Source organism: Hemitrygon akajei, chromosome 7, assembly GCF_048418815.1.
Source record: "Hemitrygon akajei chromosome 7, sHemAka1.3, whole genome shotgun sequence".
NCBI classification, from domain to species: Eukaryota; Metazoa; Chordata; class Chondrichthyes; order Myliobatiformes; family Dasyatidae; genus Hemitrygon; species Hemitrygon akajei.
In genome coordinates, this window is record NC_133130.1 from 108,489,886 (window position 1) to 108,505,928 (window position 16,043).

General features: G+C 41.5%; 1 protein-coding gene across 1 annotated transcript in view; it reads right to left on the reverse strand.

Moving 5' to 3' along the window:
- Positions 1-16,043, reverse strand: part of tulp4a (TUB like protein 4a) — a 197,762-nt gene that overhangs the window by 31,168 nt on the left and 150,551 nt on the right. Inside the window, exon 12 of the mRNA XM_073051677.1 lies at positions 2,918-3,061. Coding sequence (XP_072907778.1) covers positions 2,918-3,061 — 144 coding nt within the window. The remainder of the gene's footprint in view (positions 1-2,917; positions 3,062-16,043) is intronic.

The following is a 16,043-nucleotide window of genomic DNA, read 5'->3' on the forward strand; positions in this document are numbered from 1 at the left end:
ACTATATTTCAACCGATTGTCTGACCTATGGTAGCTCACATGCTGAAAATCATTCGCTTAATAAAAATGTACAGATTTGGGGGTGGGGGTAGGGGAGAGAAGGAATAACTCCATCCACCATAAGAGGCCAGATTCCCCAGTGGTCACCCATTTTAATTCTATTTCACATTCCCATTCTGACATGTCGGTGCATGGCTTCCAAGGTCACAATGGGGCCACTTAGATTGGAAGAGTAACACCTCATTCATCTGGGTAGCCTCTAACCCAAATGCATGAACATCAATTTCTCTAACTTCTGGTAATTTCTGCCCCTACCCCCTCTTTCCATTTCCCATTTTCCCCCATTACCGCTTTCTTCTCCCCACCTGCCCATCACGTTCCTCTGTTGCCCCTCCTTTCCTTTCTCCCATGATCCACTATCCTCTCCTAGCAGATTCCTTCTTCAGCCCTTCACCTTTCTAACTATCACCTCACAGCTTGTCACTTCATCACCCCTCGCCCCACCCAACCACCTTCTCCCTCATCTGGCTTCATCTATTACCTGCTAGTTGGCACTCCTTCCCCTCCCCCACCTAATTCTGGCTTCTGTCCTCTTCCACTCCAATCCCGATGAAAGGCGAATCATGTTTAGAAGTACAGGGAAAAATTATAATACATTGAGTACTTTGCATCTGTGTTTAATAAGGATGAAAATGGTGATAAAACATTGATTTAAGTAGAGAGGACAGGGGTCTCAGATAGGCTGAAAACTGTACAGGCTGGAAGTACTGGAAAGGCTGGCTTTTTAAGTTTCACCTTGTGTACCAGAGTGGATAATTTGCCAGGGCTGAGTGACTTGAATCCCAAGCGACTCAGGGAAATGGCATTGGGAATAGCAGAAGGGCTGGGCACCTCATAAAAGTCATTGAAATAGCTAGCTATTTAGAAAAGCTGAATGCAATCAAACCTAGTCAACATGACTTTATGAAGGGTAAATCATGTTTGACATATTTGCTGGATGTTTGAGTATTTTTCAATAGTCAATAGAAGGGTCCCTGTAAATGTATATTTGAATTTCCAGAAGACTTTCAATAAGATTACACATAAAAGTATGTTAATTGCTCATGGTATCGGGGGAAATGCATAGGCATGGATTGAAGACTGATTGTTTTTATTACTACACGTACTGAGGTACAGTGAAAACCAGTTTTGCATGCCATCCATACAGATTACTTCATCACATCAGTACATTGAAGTGGTAGAAGAGAAAACAAACAGAATACAGAATAAAGTATAGTTACGGAGAAACAGCTGTGCAGATAGAAGACAGAAAATTGGGACGGAAAACATTCTAAAGGCAAAGATTTGACGTAGCAATTTGCATTTAAAAGTTTTTTTGAAAGTAAAGTTTACATAATAAACCAGTTAAGTGTGATGTCTTCCTTATTTTTTTAAAAAAATATAAAATACATACACATCTTTTGCCTGTAACTTGAAAAAAATAGAGCACTAACAATTGAAATTCTATCATAAAAAATGTCCTTCAAATCTTCACGCAAATTTCAGTTATGATAAGTACCTGAATATCTGAAAAAATCTTGGCTGAAATCTAGTTTGAATATTTTTGTGAAAATGTTAATTACCAAATCTTGTCCATTACAAAATTTAACAAAGCTGAACTGCCAGCTGTGAAACATAAGAAATAGGAGCAGGAGTCGGCCATCTGGCCCGTTGAGCCTGCTCTGCCATTCAATAAGATCATGGCTGATCTGGCCATGGACTCATCTTCACCTACCTGCCTTTTCCAACATAATTCCCCTACTATGCAAAAATCTATCCAACCTTGTCTTAAATGTACTTATTGCTTCATTGGGTAGATAATTCCACAGATTCAACACTCGCTGGGAAAAGCAGTTCCTCCTCATTTCTGCTCTAAATCTACTCCCCCGAATCTTGAGGCTATGCCTCCTAGTTCTAGTCTCACCTACTAGTGGAAACAACTTTCCTGCCTCTATCTTAGTTATCCCTTTCATAATTTTATATGTTTCTATAAGATCTCCTATCATTCTTCTGAACTCCTGCGAGTACGGTCCCAGGGTACTCAACCTCTCCTCATAGACTAACCCCTTCATCTCAGGAATCAACCTCGTGAACCTCCTCTGTACTGACTCCAAAGCCAGTATATCCTTCCTCAAGTAAGGAGACCAGAACTACACACAGTACTCCAGCTGTGGCCTCACCAGTACCCTGTACAGCTGCAGCATAACCTCCCTGCTCTTAAATACAATCCTTCCAGCAATCAAGGCTAACATTCCATTTGGCTTCTTGATAGCCTGCTGCACCTGCAAACCAACCTTTTGTGATTCATGCAGAAGCACTCCCAAGTCCCTCTGCACAGCAGCATGCTGCATTTTTTTAACCATTAAAATAATAATCTGCTCCTTCACTTTTCCTTCCACAGCAGATGAGCTTCTATTTACCACCACTGTACTCCATCTGCCAGATCCTTACCTACTCACTTAACCTATCTATATCTCTCTGCAGATTCTCTGTATCTTCTGCACAATTTGCTTTTCTACTCAATTTAATATCATCAGCAAACTTAAGTACACTACACTCGGCCCCCTTTTCCAGATCATTAATGCATATCGTGAACAGTTGCCTTTGCTGAAACCATGCTGCATCTGCCTGATGAATCCATTTCCTTCCAGATGCCTCACTATTTCTTCTTTAATGATAGCTTTAAGCATTTTCCCAACTACAGATATTAAATTAACTGGCTTATAGTTACCTGTCTTTTGCAACTGGACAGAATGAGCAGCACCCAATCTCACTTATAATCATCAGCAGCCCTCAAGGTTCACAAAATTTTCATCAAAATATTTAAGGGATAAAACAAGTTTTAACACATCTTGTGTGAATGCAGGAAGAGACTCACCTGCAAGATCATCCTCATCTTCACTGAAAACACTGGGATTGAACATAGACATGTTGATCAAATCCACTGATAACTTGCGCACTTCTGGTAGGTAGATGGTCATCTGTCTGGGCTGAAGGTGGAGCAGGCTGGTCTTATAGATGACTAAGAACAACAGGATATATATTAATGTTAAATCATGTGTACCACATTCTTGTCACCACATCAGCAAAAGGCATAAATTGTATGAAGCTAAATTTAATTAACTTGACAGCTACATAGAAACTGGGAAAGAAAAGCTAAATGAAAGTAGAAAGTGAGAGCAAAAAGGAAGATAATTATGTAAGATGACTACTTTTCATATCAGAAACTTATATTCATACATGATGAACAAACTCCCTCAAAGAAACTGTATCTTATGCCACCATTTCATCCCTTCAAAATATCCTAAATGTTATGCTGTGCTGTTGTCTACATTTGCATTTGCCAATACATGAAGTAGGGGTCAATATTTCTTCAGTTCCTTAAAGCCAAAGATGATCCAATTTATTCACCAACTTAGTGCTCTTCGCATTAAAAGCACCTACATTCCTCTTGCCCTTTTACACACATTCCTTCCTTTCGTGGAAAATCTGCGTTGTGCAGTTTAATCTGCTTTCCATTTTAAAAGAAATTAATTGATTTCAATGTTTATTATTTTAACAATTCAGAATTTGTAACATTAAAAGATCTGTATTAAACATGAATATGTATTAGAATATTTTAATACCAAGTGAAAATTGCCAGGTATGATGTTGTGGCCATCACTGAATCTTGGCTGAAGGATGGTTGTAGTTGGGAGCCGAGTGTCTAAGGTTACACGTTGTATTGGAGGGATAGGAAAGAAGGCAGAGAGGGTGGTGTGACTCTACCGGTAAAAAAATGGCATCAAATCAGTAGAAAGATGTGACATAGGATCAGAATATGTTGAATTCTTGTGGGTTGAGTTAAGAAACTGCAAGGGTAAAAGGACCCTGATGGCAGTTACATACAGACCTCCCAACAGTGGCTGGGAGGCAGACTACAGATTAAAATAGTAAATAGAAAAGGCATGTCAAAAGGGCAATATTATGATAGTCATGGAAGATTCTAACATGCAGGTTGAGTGAGAAAATGAGGCTGGCAATGGATTACAAGAGAATGAGTTTGTTGAATGCCTAAGAGATGGCTTTTTAGAGCAGTTTGTCGTTGACCCTACTAGGGGATCAGCAATACTGGATCAGGTGTTATGTAATGAACCGGAGACGATTAGTGAGCTTAAGGTAAAAGAACCCTTAAAAACCATTGATCACAATATGATTGTGTTCAACTTGAAGTTTGATAGAGCGAAAGTCAAGTCTGACATAGCAGCATTTCAGTGGAGTAAGGGAAATTACAGTGGTATGAGAGAGGAATTGGCCAAAGTAAATTGGAAGGAACTGCTGGCAGGGATGTCAGCAGAGCAGCAAAGGCATGCGTTTCTGGGAAAAATGAGGAAGGTGTATTCCCAAAATGAAGAAATACTCAAATGGCAAAATAGTACAACCGTGGCTGACAAGGGAAGTCAAACCTAATGTAAAAGCAAAAGAGAGGGCATACAGCAAAGCAAAAATTAGTGGAAAAATAGAGGATTGGGAAGTTTTTAAAAACCTACAGAGAGCAAGTAAAAGAATCATTAAAAAGGAAAAGATGAAATATGAAAGTAAGCTAGCAAATAATAACAAAGTGTATGGTAAAAGCTTTTTCAAGTATGTAAAAAAATAAAATAGATGAAAGTGGATATAGGACTGCTAGAAAATGAGACAGGAGAAATAATAACAAGGAACAGGATGAACTAAATGAGCACTTTGCATCAGTCTTCATTGTGGAAGACACTAGCAGAGTGCCAAATGTTGTAGTGTGTGAAGGAAGAGAAGTGGGTGCAGTTACAATCACAAGGGAGAGGTGCTCAAAAATCTGAAAGTCACCCAAACCAGATCAACTGCACCCTAGGGTAGTGAAAGAGGTAGCGTTAAGAGATAGTGGCGGCATTAGAAATGATCCTTCAAAAATCATTGGACTCTGGAGCAGTGCCAGAGGACTGGAAAATTGCAAATGTCTCTCCACTCTTAAGAAAGGGGGAGGGCAGCAGGAAATAAATTGTAGACCAGATAGCCTGGCCTTGGTGGTTGTGAAGATGTTAGAGCCAATTGTTAAGGATGAGGTGATGCAGTACTTGGTAAGACAGGACAAAGCCAACATGGTTTCCTTAAGGGAAAACTATGCCTGACAAACCTGTTGAAATTCTTTGAGGAGATTACAAGTAGGATTGATAAAGGGGATGTAGTGGATGTTGTATATTTGAACTTTTAGAAGGCCTTTGACAAGATGCCACACGAGGCTGCTTACCAAGTTAAGAGCCCGTAGAATAACTGAAAATTTGCTAAGATGGTTAGAGCATTTGCTGATTGAAAGAAGGCAGCGAGTGGGAATAAAAAGATCCTTGTGTGATTGGCTGTCAGTGACTAGTAGTGTTCTACAGCTGTCGGTGTTGGGACCGCTTCTTTTCATGCTGCATGTAAGTGATTTAGATAATGAAATAGATGGTTTTGTTGCCAAGTTTACAGTTGATATGAAGGTTGGTGGAGGGGCAGGTAATGTTGATGAAATTGGTCTGATGCAGAACGACTTAGACATATTAGAAGAATGGGCAAAAAAGTGGAAAATGAAATACAACATTGGAATATGCATGGTCACGAACTTTGGTAGTAGAAATAAATGTGCGGACTATTTTCTAAACAGGGAAAAAAAATACAAAAATCTGAGATGCAAAGGGACTGAGAGTTTGTGTGCAGCACACCCTAAAGCAGGGGTGGGCAAACTTTTTGACTTGTGGGCCACAAAGGGTTCTAAAATTTGACAGGGGGGCCGGACCAGGAGCAGATAGACGGAGTGTTTTGGTAATACACCTCATAAGAGAAAATAAAATATCATGGGATATGCAGAAAACATGTGCTTTAATTTCAATTGAAAATGAACAAATGCATTACAACAAAATATCTGTCTTTGAAGTCCCATGGTATTTAGCTATTTATTGAAATGACTTTTAAAACACTGAAAATTAAATGAATAAAATACAGCTTTTTTTAATAGTAACAGTTATTATTTTAAAGCACTGAAAATTCTGTTATCCTTCAAGATATTATCATCATCACTCTCCTCCTGACTGTCTTTATTTCAAAAACGGTAGGAGATGCAGGTCTACTTGTCCTGCTCCTTCTTATTCAATTGTCCCGTGCCAAAACTCAACAACGACCAGTGTCACTGACAGAACAGTGACAGCGCGCCAGTATGTGGAGCGCGTTATTTGATCTGGAGCGCATTTTTTATTTTGAGAACGTACGTGCACCTGCGCACTACTCATGTCCATCACTTAACAGAAATGACATGTAACATGTAAGGCTTATTGAAAAAAATATTTTCAAATACATTTTTTACATAACACAGTGTTGTTGGTCTCCCTTTTTAGCCAGCGCATCAAAGTCTGGATTTAGTTTTGTTGTGGCGATTCTCAGGATGGATCTGAGGTGTTAACAAGGTTTATTAATATAATTTCATCAAGTTCTGCGGGCCGGATTAAAAAGCTTAACGGGCCGCATTTGGCCCGCGGGCCGTAGTTTGCCCATGCCTGCCCTAAAGGTTAACTTGCAAGTTGAATCAGTGGTGAGGAAGGCTAGTATTCACTTCAAGAGGTTTAGAATAGAAGAACAGGGATGTGATTCTGAGGCTTTATTAAGGCACTGGTGAGGCCTCATCTTGAGTATTGTGTACAGTTTTGGGCTCCTCATCTTAGAAGAGATGTGCTGGCATTGGAGAGAGTCCAGAGGAGGTTCACAAGGATGATTCCAGGAATGAAAGGGAACGTTTGATGGCTCTGGGCCTGTTAAAGTTAAAGTCTGTCCTGAGCCTTATAGGCTCATCAGGCCGGTGCTTATGCTGGTTTCCGTGATGTGAAGTGACTGAGAGTACGAGACTCCCCCCCACCGGATAGGATGCAGGTCTATTGCAAGGTTAACCCCCAGCATTTTGCAGGTACCCATTTTCAGCTGGGTGGACTGGAGCAATGTGTGGTTTTGAGCAATGCCTCGCTCAAGGACACAACACGCTGCCTCGGCTGGGGCTTGAACTCACAACCTTCAGATCACTAGTCCAACGTCTTAACCACTTGGTCACGCACCACACTCTGGGTCTGTACTCGGTGGAATTTAGAAGGGGGGGAAATCTCATCAAACCCTTTTAAATGTTGAAAGGCCTATACAGAGTAGATGTATAAAGGATGTTTCCCATGGTGGGGGAGTCTAGGACAAGAGGACATAGCCTCGGCATCTATTCAAACAGATACGTGTAGACATTTCTTTAGCCAGAGGGTGGTGAATTTGTGGAATCTGTTGTCACATGCGGCTGTGGAGGATAGGCAGTTGGGTGTATTTAAGGCAGAGATGGATAGGTTCTTCATTGGACATGGCATCAAAGGTTATGGGGAGAAAGACGGGAAATGGAGTTGAGGAGAAGAAATAAAAGGATCAGCCATGATTGAATGGTGGAGCAGACTTGATGGGCCAAATGGCCTAATTTTTCTCCTATGCCTTATGGTCTAAGATCAGTTGTTGCAATCTAAGTTAAGGAAGGATTAATTCTGGCAGAAGTTAGTTTTAAAATGTATCCTTTATCTTGTGCTGTTAAAAACACCTAGTAGTTTTATTTGACATTGTTAAAGAAATTAGGAAATAAAAGCAACCATCAACTGTCAAATCAAATTGATGAGGCCTAATCCTCTTAAAGGTTATATTCTGTTTGATGACATCTGCTACCACTTAGCAAGCAACCAACGCAACTGTTCAATTTCACAAATATGGATTCATTAACTCAATGCCATTATTCTAAAATCAGACTTTTCTTCATATCCCATGGGCCATTTATAAAATATTTACCTTACACGTTAAAAATGATAATTATCACAGAGAATATGACTAACTTAGAGATGGTTCTTTTTATGAAGGTTCTAAGTACCGGTAATAAGAGATCTTATGGTTAAAGATCCCCAAGGAGGTGATGACTACAATATGATAAAATCTCAGATACAGTTTGAATTATCTCAGAACCAAAACCTATGTCTTCAACTTAAATAAGGACAACTTCAATGGAATGAACCTACAGCAGTCTACGGTGGACTGAGAAAATTAGCTATGAAATGGATTGCTATCTAAAAAGTGGTAGATATTCAAATATCTGGTCCATAACACTCAGCAGGAATTTATCCCAGTTAGAAAGAGGGATTCGATGAGAAAGATGTAGACTGTTGTTAACAAAGGAGGTGAAGAATAATGTTAACCTGAAAACTGGGGCCTACAAAGAGGCACTGAGTAATAGTAGGCAGAAAATTTGGACTATTTTGGGATTTATTAGCAAAAAGACTATAGAATAAATTTTGAGAGAAAAGTTGCATGTAATATCAAAGCATCCAATAAGAATTTCTAGAGAGATTTGTAAGAAAGTTGTGACTAAAGTTGGTTTGGGACCTCTGGAGAACAAGTCTGGTGAATTAAGAACAGGACAGAAAAGTTAAAGCAATTTTTTTTTGCATCACCATGGAGAATACTACAAATACCCTCATTTGTCAGGGTAACAGGAGGGTCTATTTCAAGTTACAGGGAGGAAGTTGTAAAAATCCTAGTCACGAGGGATAAAGTATCAGAGAAACTCACTGGTCCAAAGGCAGATAAATCTCAAGGACTGGAAGTCTGAACTTAAGTGTTTTAAAGGAAGTGGTTACAGAAATAGCGGACCCATTGGCTGAAAATTTTCAAAACTCACTGAATTCAGTGAAGGTTAGAAAACAGCCACGTGACTCCCTTGTTCAAAAAGAAAGGAAGACAGAATGAGTAAACTATCGGGCAATTAACTGAACATCCATTGATGTCAAGATGCTACAGCCAATAATCAAAGGCGACATAGCTACAATGCCTATAAAAAGTATTCACCCCCTTGGAAGCTTTCACGTTTTATTGTTTTACAAAAAATGAATTACAGTGAATTTAATTTGTTTTTTTTGATACTGATTAACAGGAGTCTTTCATGTCAAACCTGTGCCAACCAACTGGCTGGAGTATTCAAGGACATTTTCTACCTCTTACTGCTATGGGCAAAAGTTCCCACTTGCTTCAAAAAGGCAACAATTATACCAGTGCCTAAGAAGAATAATGTGAGTTGCCTTAATGACTATCGCCTGATAGCACTCACATCTAGAGTGATGAATGCTTTAAGAGGTTGGTCATGACTAGACTGAACTCCTGCCTCTGCAAGGACCTGGATCCATTGCAATTTGCCTATTGCCACAATAGGTCAACGGTACATGCAAGCTCAATGGCTCTTCTCACGGCTTTAGACCACCTGGATAACACAAACACCTATGTAAGGATGCTGTTCAGTGACTACAGCTCTGCATTTAATACCATCATTCCCACAATCCTGATTGAGAAGTTGCAGAACCTGTGTCTCTGTACCTCCCTCTGCAATTGGGTCCTCGACTTTATAACTAGAAGACCACAATCTGTGCGGATTGGTGATAACATATCCTCCTCACTGACGATCAACACTGGTGCACCTCAGGGGTGTGTGCTTAGCCCACTGCTCTACTCTCTATATACCCATGACTGTGTGGCTAGGCATAGCTCAAATATCATCTACACATTTGCTGATGGTACAACCACTGTTGGTAGAATCTCAGATGGTGACAAGAGGGTGTACAGGAGCGAGATGTGCCATCTAGTGGAGTGGTGTCACAGCAACAATCTGGTAATCAATGTCAGTTAGACAAAAGAGCTGATTGTGGGCTTCAGGAAGGGTAAGACGAAGGAACACACACCAATCCTCATAGAGGGATCAGAGGTGGAGAGAGTGAGCAGTTTCAAGTTCCTGGGTGTCAAGATCTCTGAGGACCTAACCAGGTCCTAACATATTGATGCAGTTATAAAGAAGGCAAGACAGCGAATATACTTCATTAGGAATTTGAAGAGATTTGGTATGTCAACAAATACACTCAAAAACTTCTATTTTTGTACCGTGGAGAGCATTCTGACAGGCTTCATCACTGTCTGATATGGGGAGGCTGTGGCACAAGACTGAAAGAAGCTGGAAAGGATTGTAAATTTAGTCAGCTCCATCTTGGGTACCACCCTACAAAGTACTCAGGACATCTTCAAGGAGCGATGTCTCAGAAAGGCATTAAGGAACTCCAGCACCCAGGGCATGCCCTTTTCTCACTGCTACTATCAGGTAGGAGGTACAGAAGCCTGAAGGCACACACTCAGCGATTCAGGAACACCTTCTTCCCATCTGCCATCCAATTCCTAAATGGATATTGAACCCTTAACACTAACCCACTTTTAAAAAAATATTATTTCTGTTCTTGTACAATTTTTAATGTATTCAATATATGCATATTGTAATTGATTTACAATAGACAGTAGACAATAGGTGCAGAAGTAGACCATTTGGCCCTTCGAGCCTGCACCACCATTCTGAGATCATGGCTGATCATCTACCACCAATACTCGGTTCCTGCCTTGTCCCCATATCCCTTGATTCCCCTATCCATAAGATACCTATCTAGCTCCTTCTTGAAAGCATCCAGAGAATTGGCCTCCACTGCCTTCCGAGGCAGTGCATTCCAGACCCCCACAACTCTCTGGGAGAAGAAGTTTTTCCTTAACTCTGTCCTAAATGACCTACCCCTTATTCTCAAACCATGCCTTCTGGTACTGGACTCTCCCAGCATCTGGAACATATTTCCTGCCTCTATCTTGTCCAATCCCTTAATAATCTTATATGTCGCAATCAGATCCCCTCTCAATCTCCGTAATTCCAGCATGTACAAGCCCAGTCTCTCTAACCTCTCTGCGCAAGACAGTCCGGACATCCCAGGAATTAACCTCGTGAATCTACGCTGCACTTCCTCTACAGCCAGGATGTCCTTCCTTAACCCTGGAGACCAAAACTGTACACAATACTCCAGGTGTGGTCTCACCAGGGCTCTGTACAAATGCAAGAGGATTTCCTTGCTCTTGTACTCAAATCCCTTTGTAATAAAGGCCAACATTCCATTGGCCTTCTTCACTGCCTTCTGCACTTGCTCATTCATCTTCAGTGACTGATGAACAAGGACTCCTAGATCTCTTTGTATTTCTCCCTTACCTAACTCTACACCGTTCAGATAATAATCTGCCTTCCTGTTCTTACTCCCAAAGTGGATAACCTCACACTTATTCACATTAAACGTCATCTGCCAAGTATCTGCCCACTCACTCAGCCTATCCAAGTCACCCTGAATTCTCCTAACATCCTCATCACGTCACACTGCCACCCAGCTTAGTATCATCAGCAAACTTGATGTTATTCTCAATGCCTTCATCTAAATCGTTGATGTAAATTGTAAACAGCTGTGGTCCCAATACCGAGCCCTGTGGCACCCCACTAGTCACCACCTGCCATTCCGAGAAACACCCATTCACTGTTACCCTTTGCTTTCTATCTGCCAACCAGTTTTCTATCCATGTCAATATCTTCCCCCCAAATGCCATGAGCTCTGAATTTACCCACCAATCTCCTATGTGGGACCTTATTAAATGCCTTCTGAAAATCGAGGTACACTACATCCACTGGATCTCCCCCATCTAACTTCCTGGTTACATCCTCGAAAAACTCCAATAGATTAGTCAAGCATGATTTGCAATTGGTAAATCCATGCTGGCTCGGCCCAATCCTATCACTGCTATCTAGATATGCCACTATTTCATCTTTAATAATCTAGCATCTTCCCCACCACCGATGTTAGGCTGACAGGACAACAGTTCTCTGTTTTCTCTCTCCCTCCTTTCTTAAAAAGTGGGATAACATTAGCCATTCTCCAATCCTCAGGATCTGATCCTGAATCTAAGGAACATTGGAAAATGATTACCAATGCATCCACAATTTCCAGGGCTACCTCCTTTAGTACCCTAGGATGCAGACCATCTGGACCTATGGATTTGTCAGCCTCCAGTCCCATCAGTCTACTCATCACTGTTTCCTTCCTAATGTCAATCTGCTTCATTTCCTCTGTTACCCTATGTCCTTGGCCCATCCATACATCTGGGAGATTGCTTGTGTCTTCCCTAGTGAAGACAGATCTAAAGTACTTATTAAATTCTTCTGCCATTTCTCTGTTTCCCATAACAATTTCACCCGATTCATTCTTCAAGGGCCCAACATTGTTCTTAACTATCTTCTTTCTCTTCACATACCTAAAAAAGCTTTTGCTATCTTCCTTTATATTCCTGGCTAGCTTGCGTTCGTACCTCATTTTTTCTCCCCGTATCGCCTTTTTAGTTAAGTTCTGTTGTTCCTTAAAAATTTCCCAATCGTCTGTCCTCCCACTCACCTTAGCTCTGTCATATTTCCTTTTTTTTTAATGCTATGCAATCTCTGACTTCCTTTGTCAACCACTGAGGCCCCTTTCCCCCCCCCCCCCCCCTTTGAATCCTTCCTTCTCCTGGGGATGCACTGATTTTGCATCTTGTGCATTATTCCCAAGAATACCTGCCATTGCTGTTCCACTGTCTTTTCTGCTAGGATATCCGTCCAGTTAACTTTGGCCAGCTCCTCCCTCATGGCTCCATAGTTTCCCCTGTTCAACTGCAACACTGACACCTCCGATCTGCCCTTATCCTTCTCAAATTGCAGATAAAAACTTATCATATTATGGTCACTACCTCCTAATGGCTCCTTTACTTCAAGATCGCTTATCAAATCCTGTTCATTACACAACACTAAATCCAGAATAGCCTTGTCCCTGGTCGGCTCTCCTACAAGCTGTTCCAAGAATGCATCCCGTAGGCACTCTACAAACTCCCTATCCTGGGGTCCAGCACCAACCTGATTCTCCCAGTTCACCTGCATGTTGAAATCCCCCATAACTACTGCGACATTACCTTTGCCACATGCCAATGTTAACTCCCTATTCAACTTGCACCCAATATCCATGCTACTGTTTGGTGGCCTGTAGACCACACCCATTAGGGTCTTTTTGCCCTTACTGTATCTCAGTTCTATCCACACAGACTCTACTTCTCCTGATCCTATGTCCCCCCTTGCAAAGGACTGAATCTCATTCCTCATCAACAGGGCCACCCCACCCCCTCTGCCCACATTTCTGTCCCTACGATAGCACGTATACCCTTGTACATTCATTTCCCAGGTCTGATCTCCCTGCAGCCATGTCTCCATTATCCCAACAACATCATAGTTACCCATTCGCACCTGAGCTTCAAGCTCATCCACCTTATTTCTGACACTTTGTGCATTCAGATATAGAATTTTTAGCCCATTTCTCTTCTCTCTGTTTAAATCGCTGCCTATTATGCTTAACCCAGCTCCCCAAACTCCCATCGGGCTATACACCCCTAGAATTTTGTTGTCCTTCCTAAATTTACTTATTCTTTCTGCACATTTAACTCCATGTTCCATCAGACCATCCCTCTGTACATGTGTCCTCCTTATCACTTGTTCTGCCTCACCTTTCCAAACTACACACTTAATATTCCGGAACCGTGTAGTCCCCACCTGTCCTTTATTCTTCCTCTCGCTATCCTCTCTCACATTCTGGATCCCCACCCCCTGCAAATTTAGTTTAAACCCCCCCCCCGAGAAGCACTAGCAAACTTTCCTGCAAGAATGTTAGTACCGCTCCAGTTCAGGTGTAAACCGTCCCGTCGGAACAGATCCCACCTTCCCTGGAACAAAGCCCAATTATCTAAAAACCTGAAGCCCTCCCTCCTGCACCATCCTCTCAGCCACGTATTAATCTGTATAATCCTTCTGTTCCTTGCCTCACTCGCACGTGGCACAGGTAGCAATCCTCAGATTGTTACCCTGGAGGTCCTGCCCTTTACTTATTTAATATTATTTTTTTTCTTCTATATTAGTGTGTTGAACTGCTGCTGCTAAGTTAACAAATTTCACGACACATACTGGTGATGATAAACCTGATTCTGATTCAATATGATGCAGCCACCACCATGCTTCACGGTAGGGATGGTGTGTTTCTGATTATGTGCTGTGTTTAGTCTGATGGTCAAAAAGCTTAATTTTGGTTTCACCAGACAATAGAACCTTCTTCCAGCTGACTTCAGAGTCTCCTACGTGCTTTCCGGTAAATTCCAGCTGAGATTTCATGAATTTCTTCAAGTGGCTTTCTCTTTGCCACTCGCCCATAAAGCTGTGACTGGTGAAGCTCTTGGGCAACAGTTGTATGCACAGTCTCTCCCATCTCAGCCACTGAAGTTTGTAACTCCTCCAGAGTTCTCATAGGTCTCCTGGGAGGCCTCCCTCACTAGTCCCCTTCTAGCAGAGTCATTCAGGTTCCCTGCTCGAGGCAGATTTACAACTGTGCCATATTCTTTGCATTTTTTGATGATTGACCTTAACTGTAATCCAAGTGACCTGGAGATTTTCTTGTATCTATCTCCTGACCAGTGCTTTCCAATAACCTTTTCATGTAGCTGCTTGGAGTGTTCTTTTGTCTTCATGGTGTAGTTTTTACTCAGTTACTGCCTCACCAGCAGTTGGAACCTCTAGATACAGGTGGATTTTTACAATTGAAACACCTTGACTGTACACAGGTTTTTATATATATCTAGAACATCTTGAATTGAATTGACTTTATTTCTTACATCCTTCACATACATGAGTAAAAATCTTTACATTGCGTCTCCGTCTGAATGTGCAATTTATAGTAATTTGTAATAAACAGTATGTACAACAGGACAGTTAATATAACATAGAAATACAATTGTGTCAGCGTGAATTAATCAGTCTGATGACCTGGTGGAAGAAGCTGTCCCGGAGCCTGTTGGTCCTGGCTTTAATCCTGTAGCAGGGCCACAGGTTGTGGTTGGGGTGACTCAGGTCCCCAGTGATCCTTCGGGCCCTTTTTGTGCACCCATCTCTGTAAATGTCTTAAATAGTGGGAAGTTCACATCATACAGATGTGCGAGGCTGTCCACACCACTCTCTGCAGAATCCTGTAATTGAGAGAAGTACAGTTCCCATACCAGGCAGTGATGCAGCCAGTCAGGATGCTCTTAATTGTGCCCCTGCAGAAAGTCCTTAGGATTTGGGAACTCATGCGCCAAGCTTCAACTGTCTGAGGTGTAAGAAGTGCTGTTGTGCTTTTTTCACCACACAGCCGGTATGTACAGACCATTTGAGATCCTCAGTGATGTATATGTTAAGGAACTTGGCCACAAGCTGTTCACCCTCTCAACCCCAGATACATTGATGTCAATAGGGGTTAAGCTAGTCTCCATTCCTGCTGTAGTTCACAACCAGCTCCTTTGTTTTTGTAACATTGAGGAAGAGGTTGCTTTCTTGACGTCACTGTGTCAGGGTGATGACTTCTTCGCTTAACTAATTATGTGACTTCTAAAACCAATTGGCTGCACCAGTGATGATTTGGTGTGTCATTTGAGGGTGAATACTTCTGTAATCTATTATTTTGTGTTTTATAGTTGTAATTAATGTTGATCAATTTGTAGAGATTTGTTTTCACTTTGACACAAAAGAGTCTTTTTCTGCTGATCAGGGTCAAAAAAAGGCAAATTAAATGCACTGGGATTCAATGTTTTAAAACAATAAAACATGAAAGCTTCCAATGGGGGCTAGTAATTTTTATAGGCATTGTATATTCAGTTTTCTTAATGATGAATGAAACCTAGTCATAATGGCTTTACCTTCCAAAAGGATCAGAACCTTGTCACAGTTTGTAGGCTTGTATGCCTCAATTACCAGGAAAGCTATGCTGGCTGGAGTCAGGGCTTTATGTTTCGTCTCTTGATAAGGTCACCCATGCCAAACAGGTCAAAGAGTGGAGAAAAGACTAGGAGTGGTTCACTAGTCCTCCAGGTAAGGGTTCAGCTCAGGGCTAACAACTCTGACTGGTAACATGTACTGGAGGAAATATGTTAGCATAGATTGAACACTGGCTGTCAATGGCTATGGTCCTTACCAGGCCACAGGGAAATAACCTGCGGGGTACCAAGGATCAGTTTTTGGC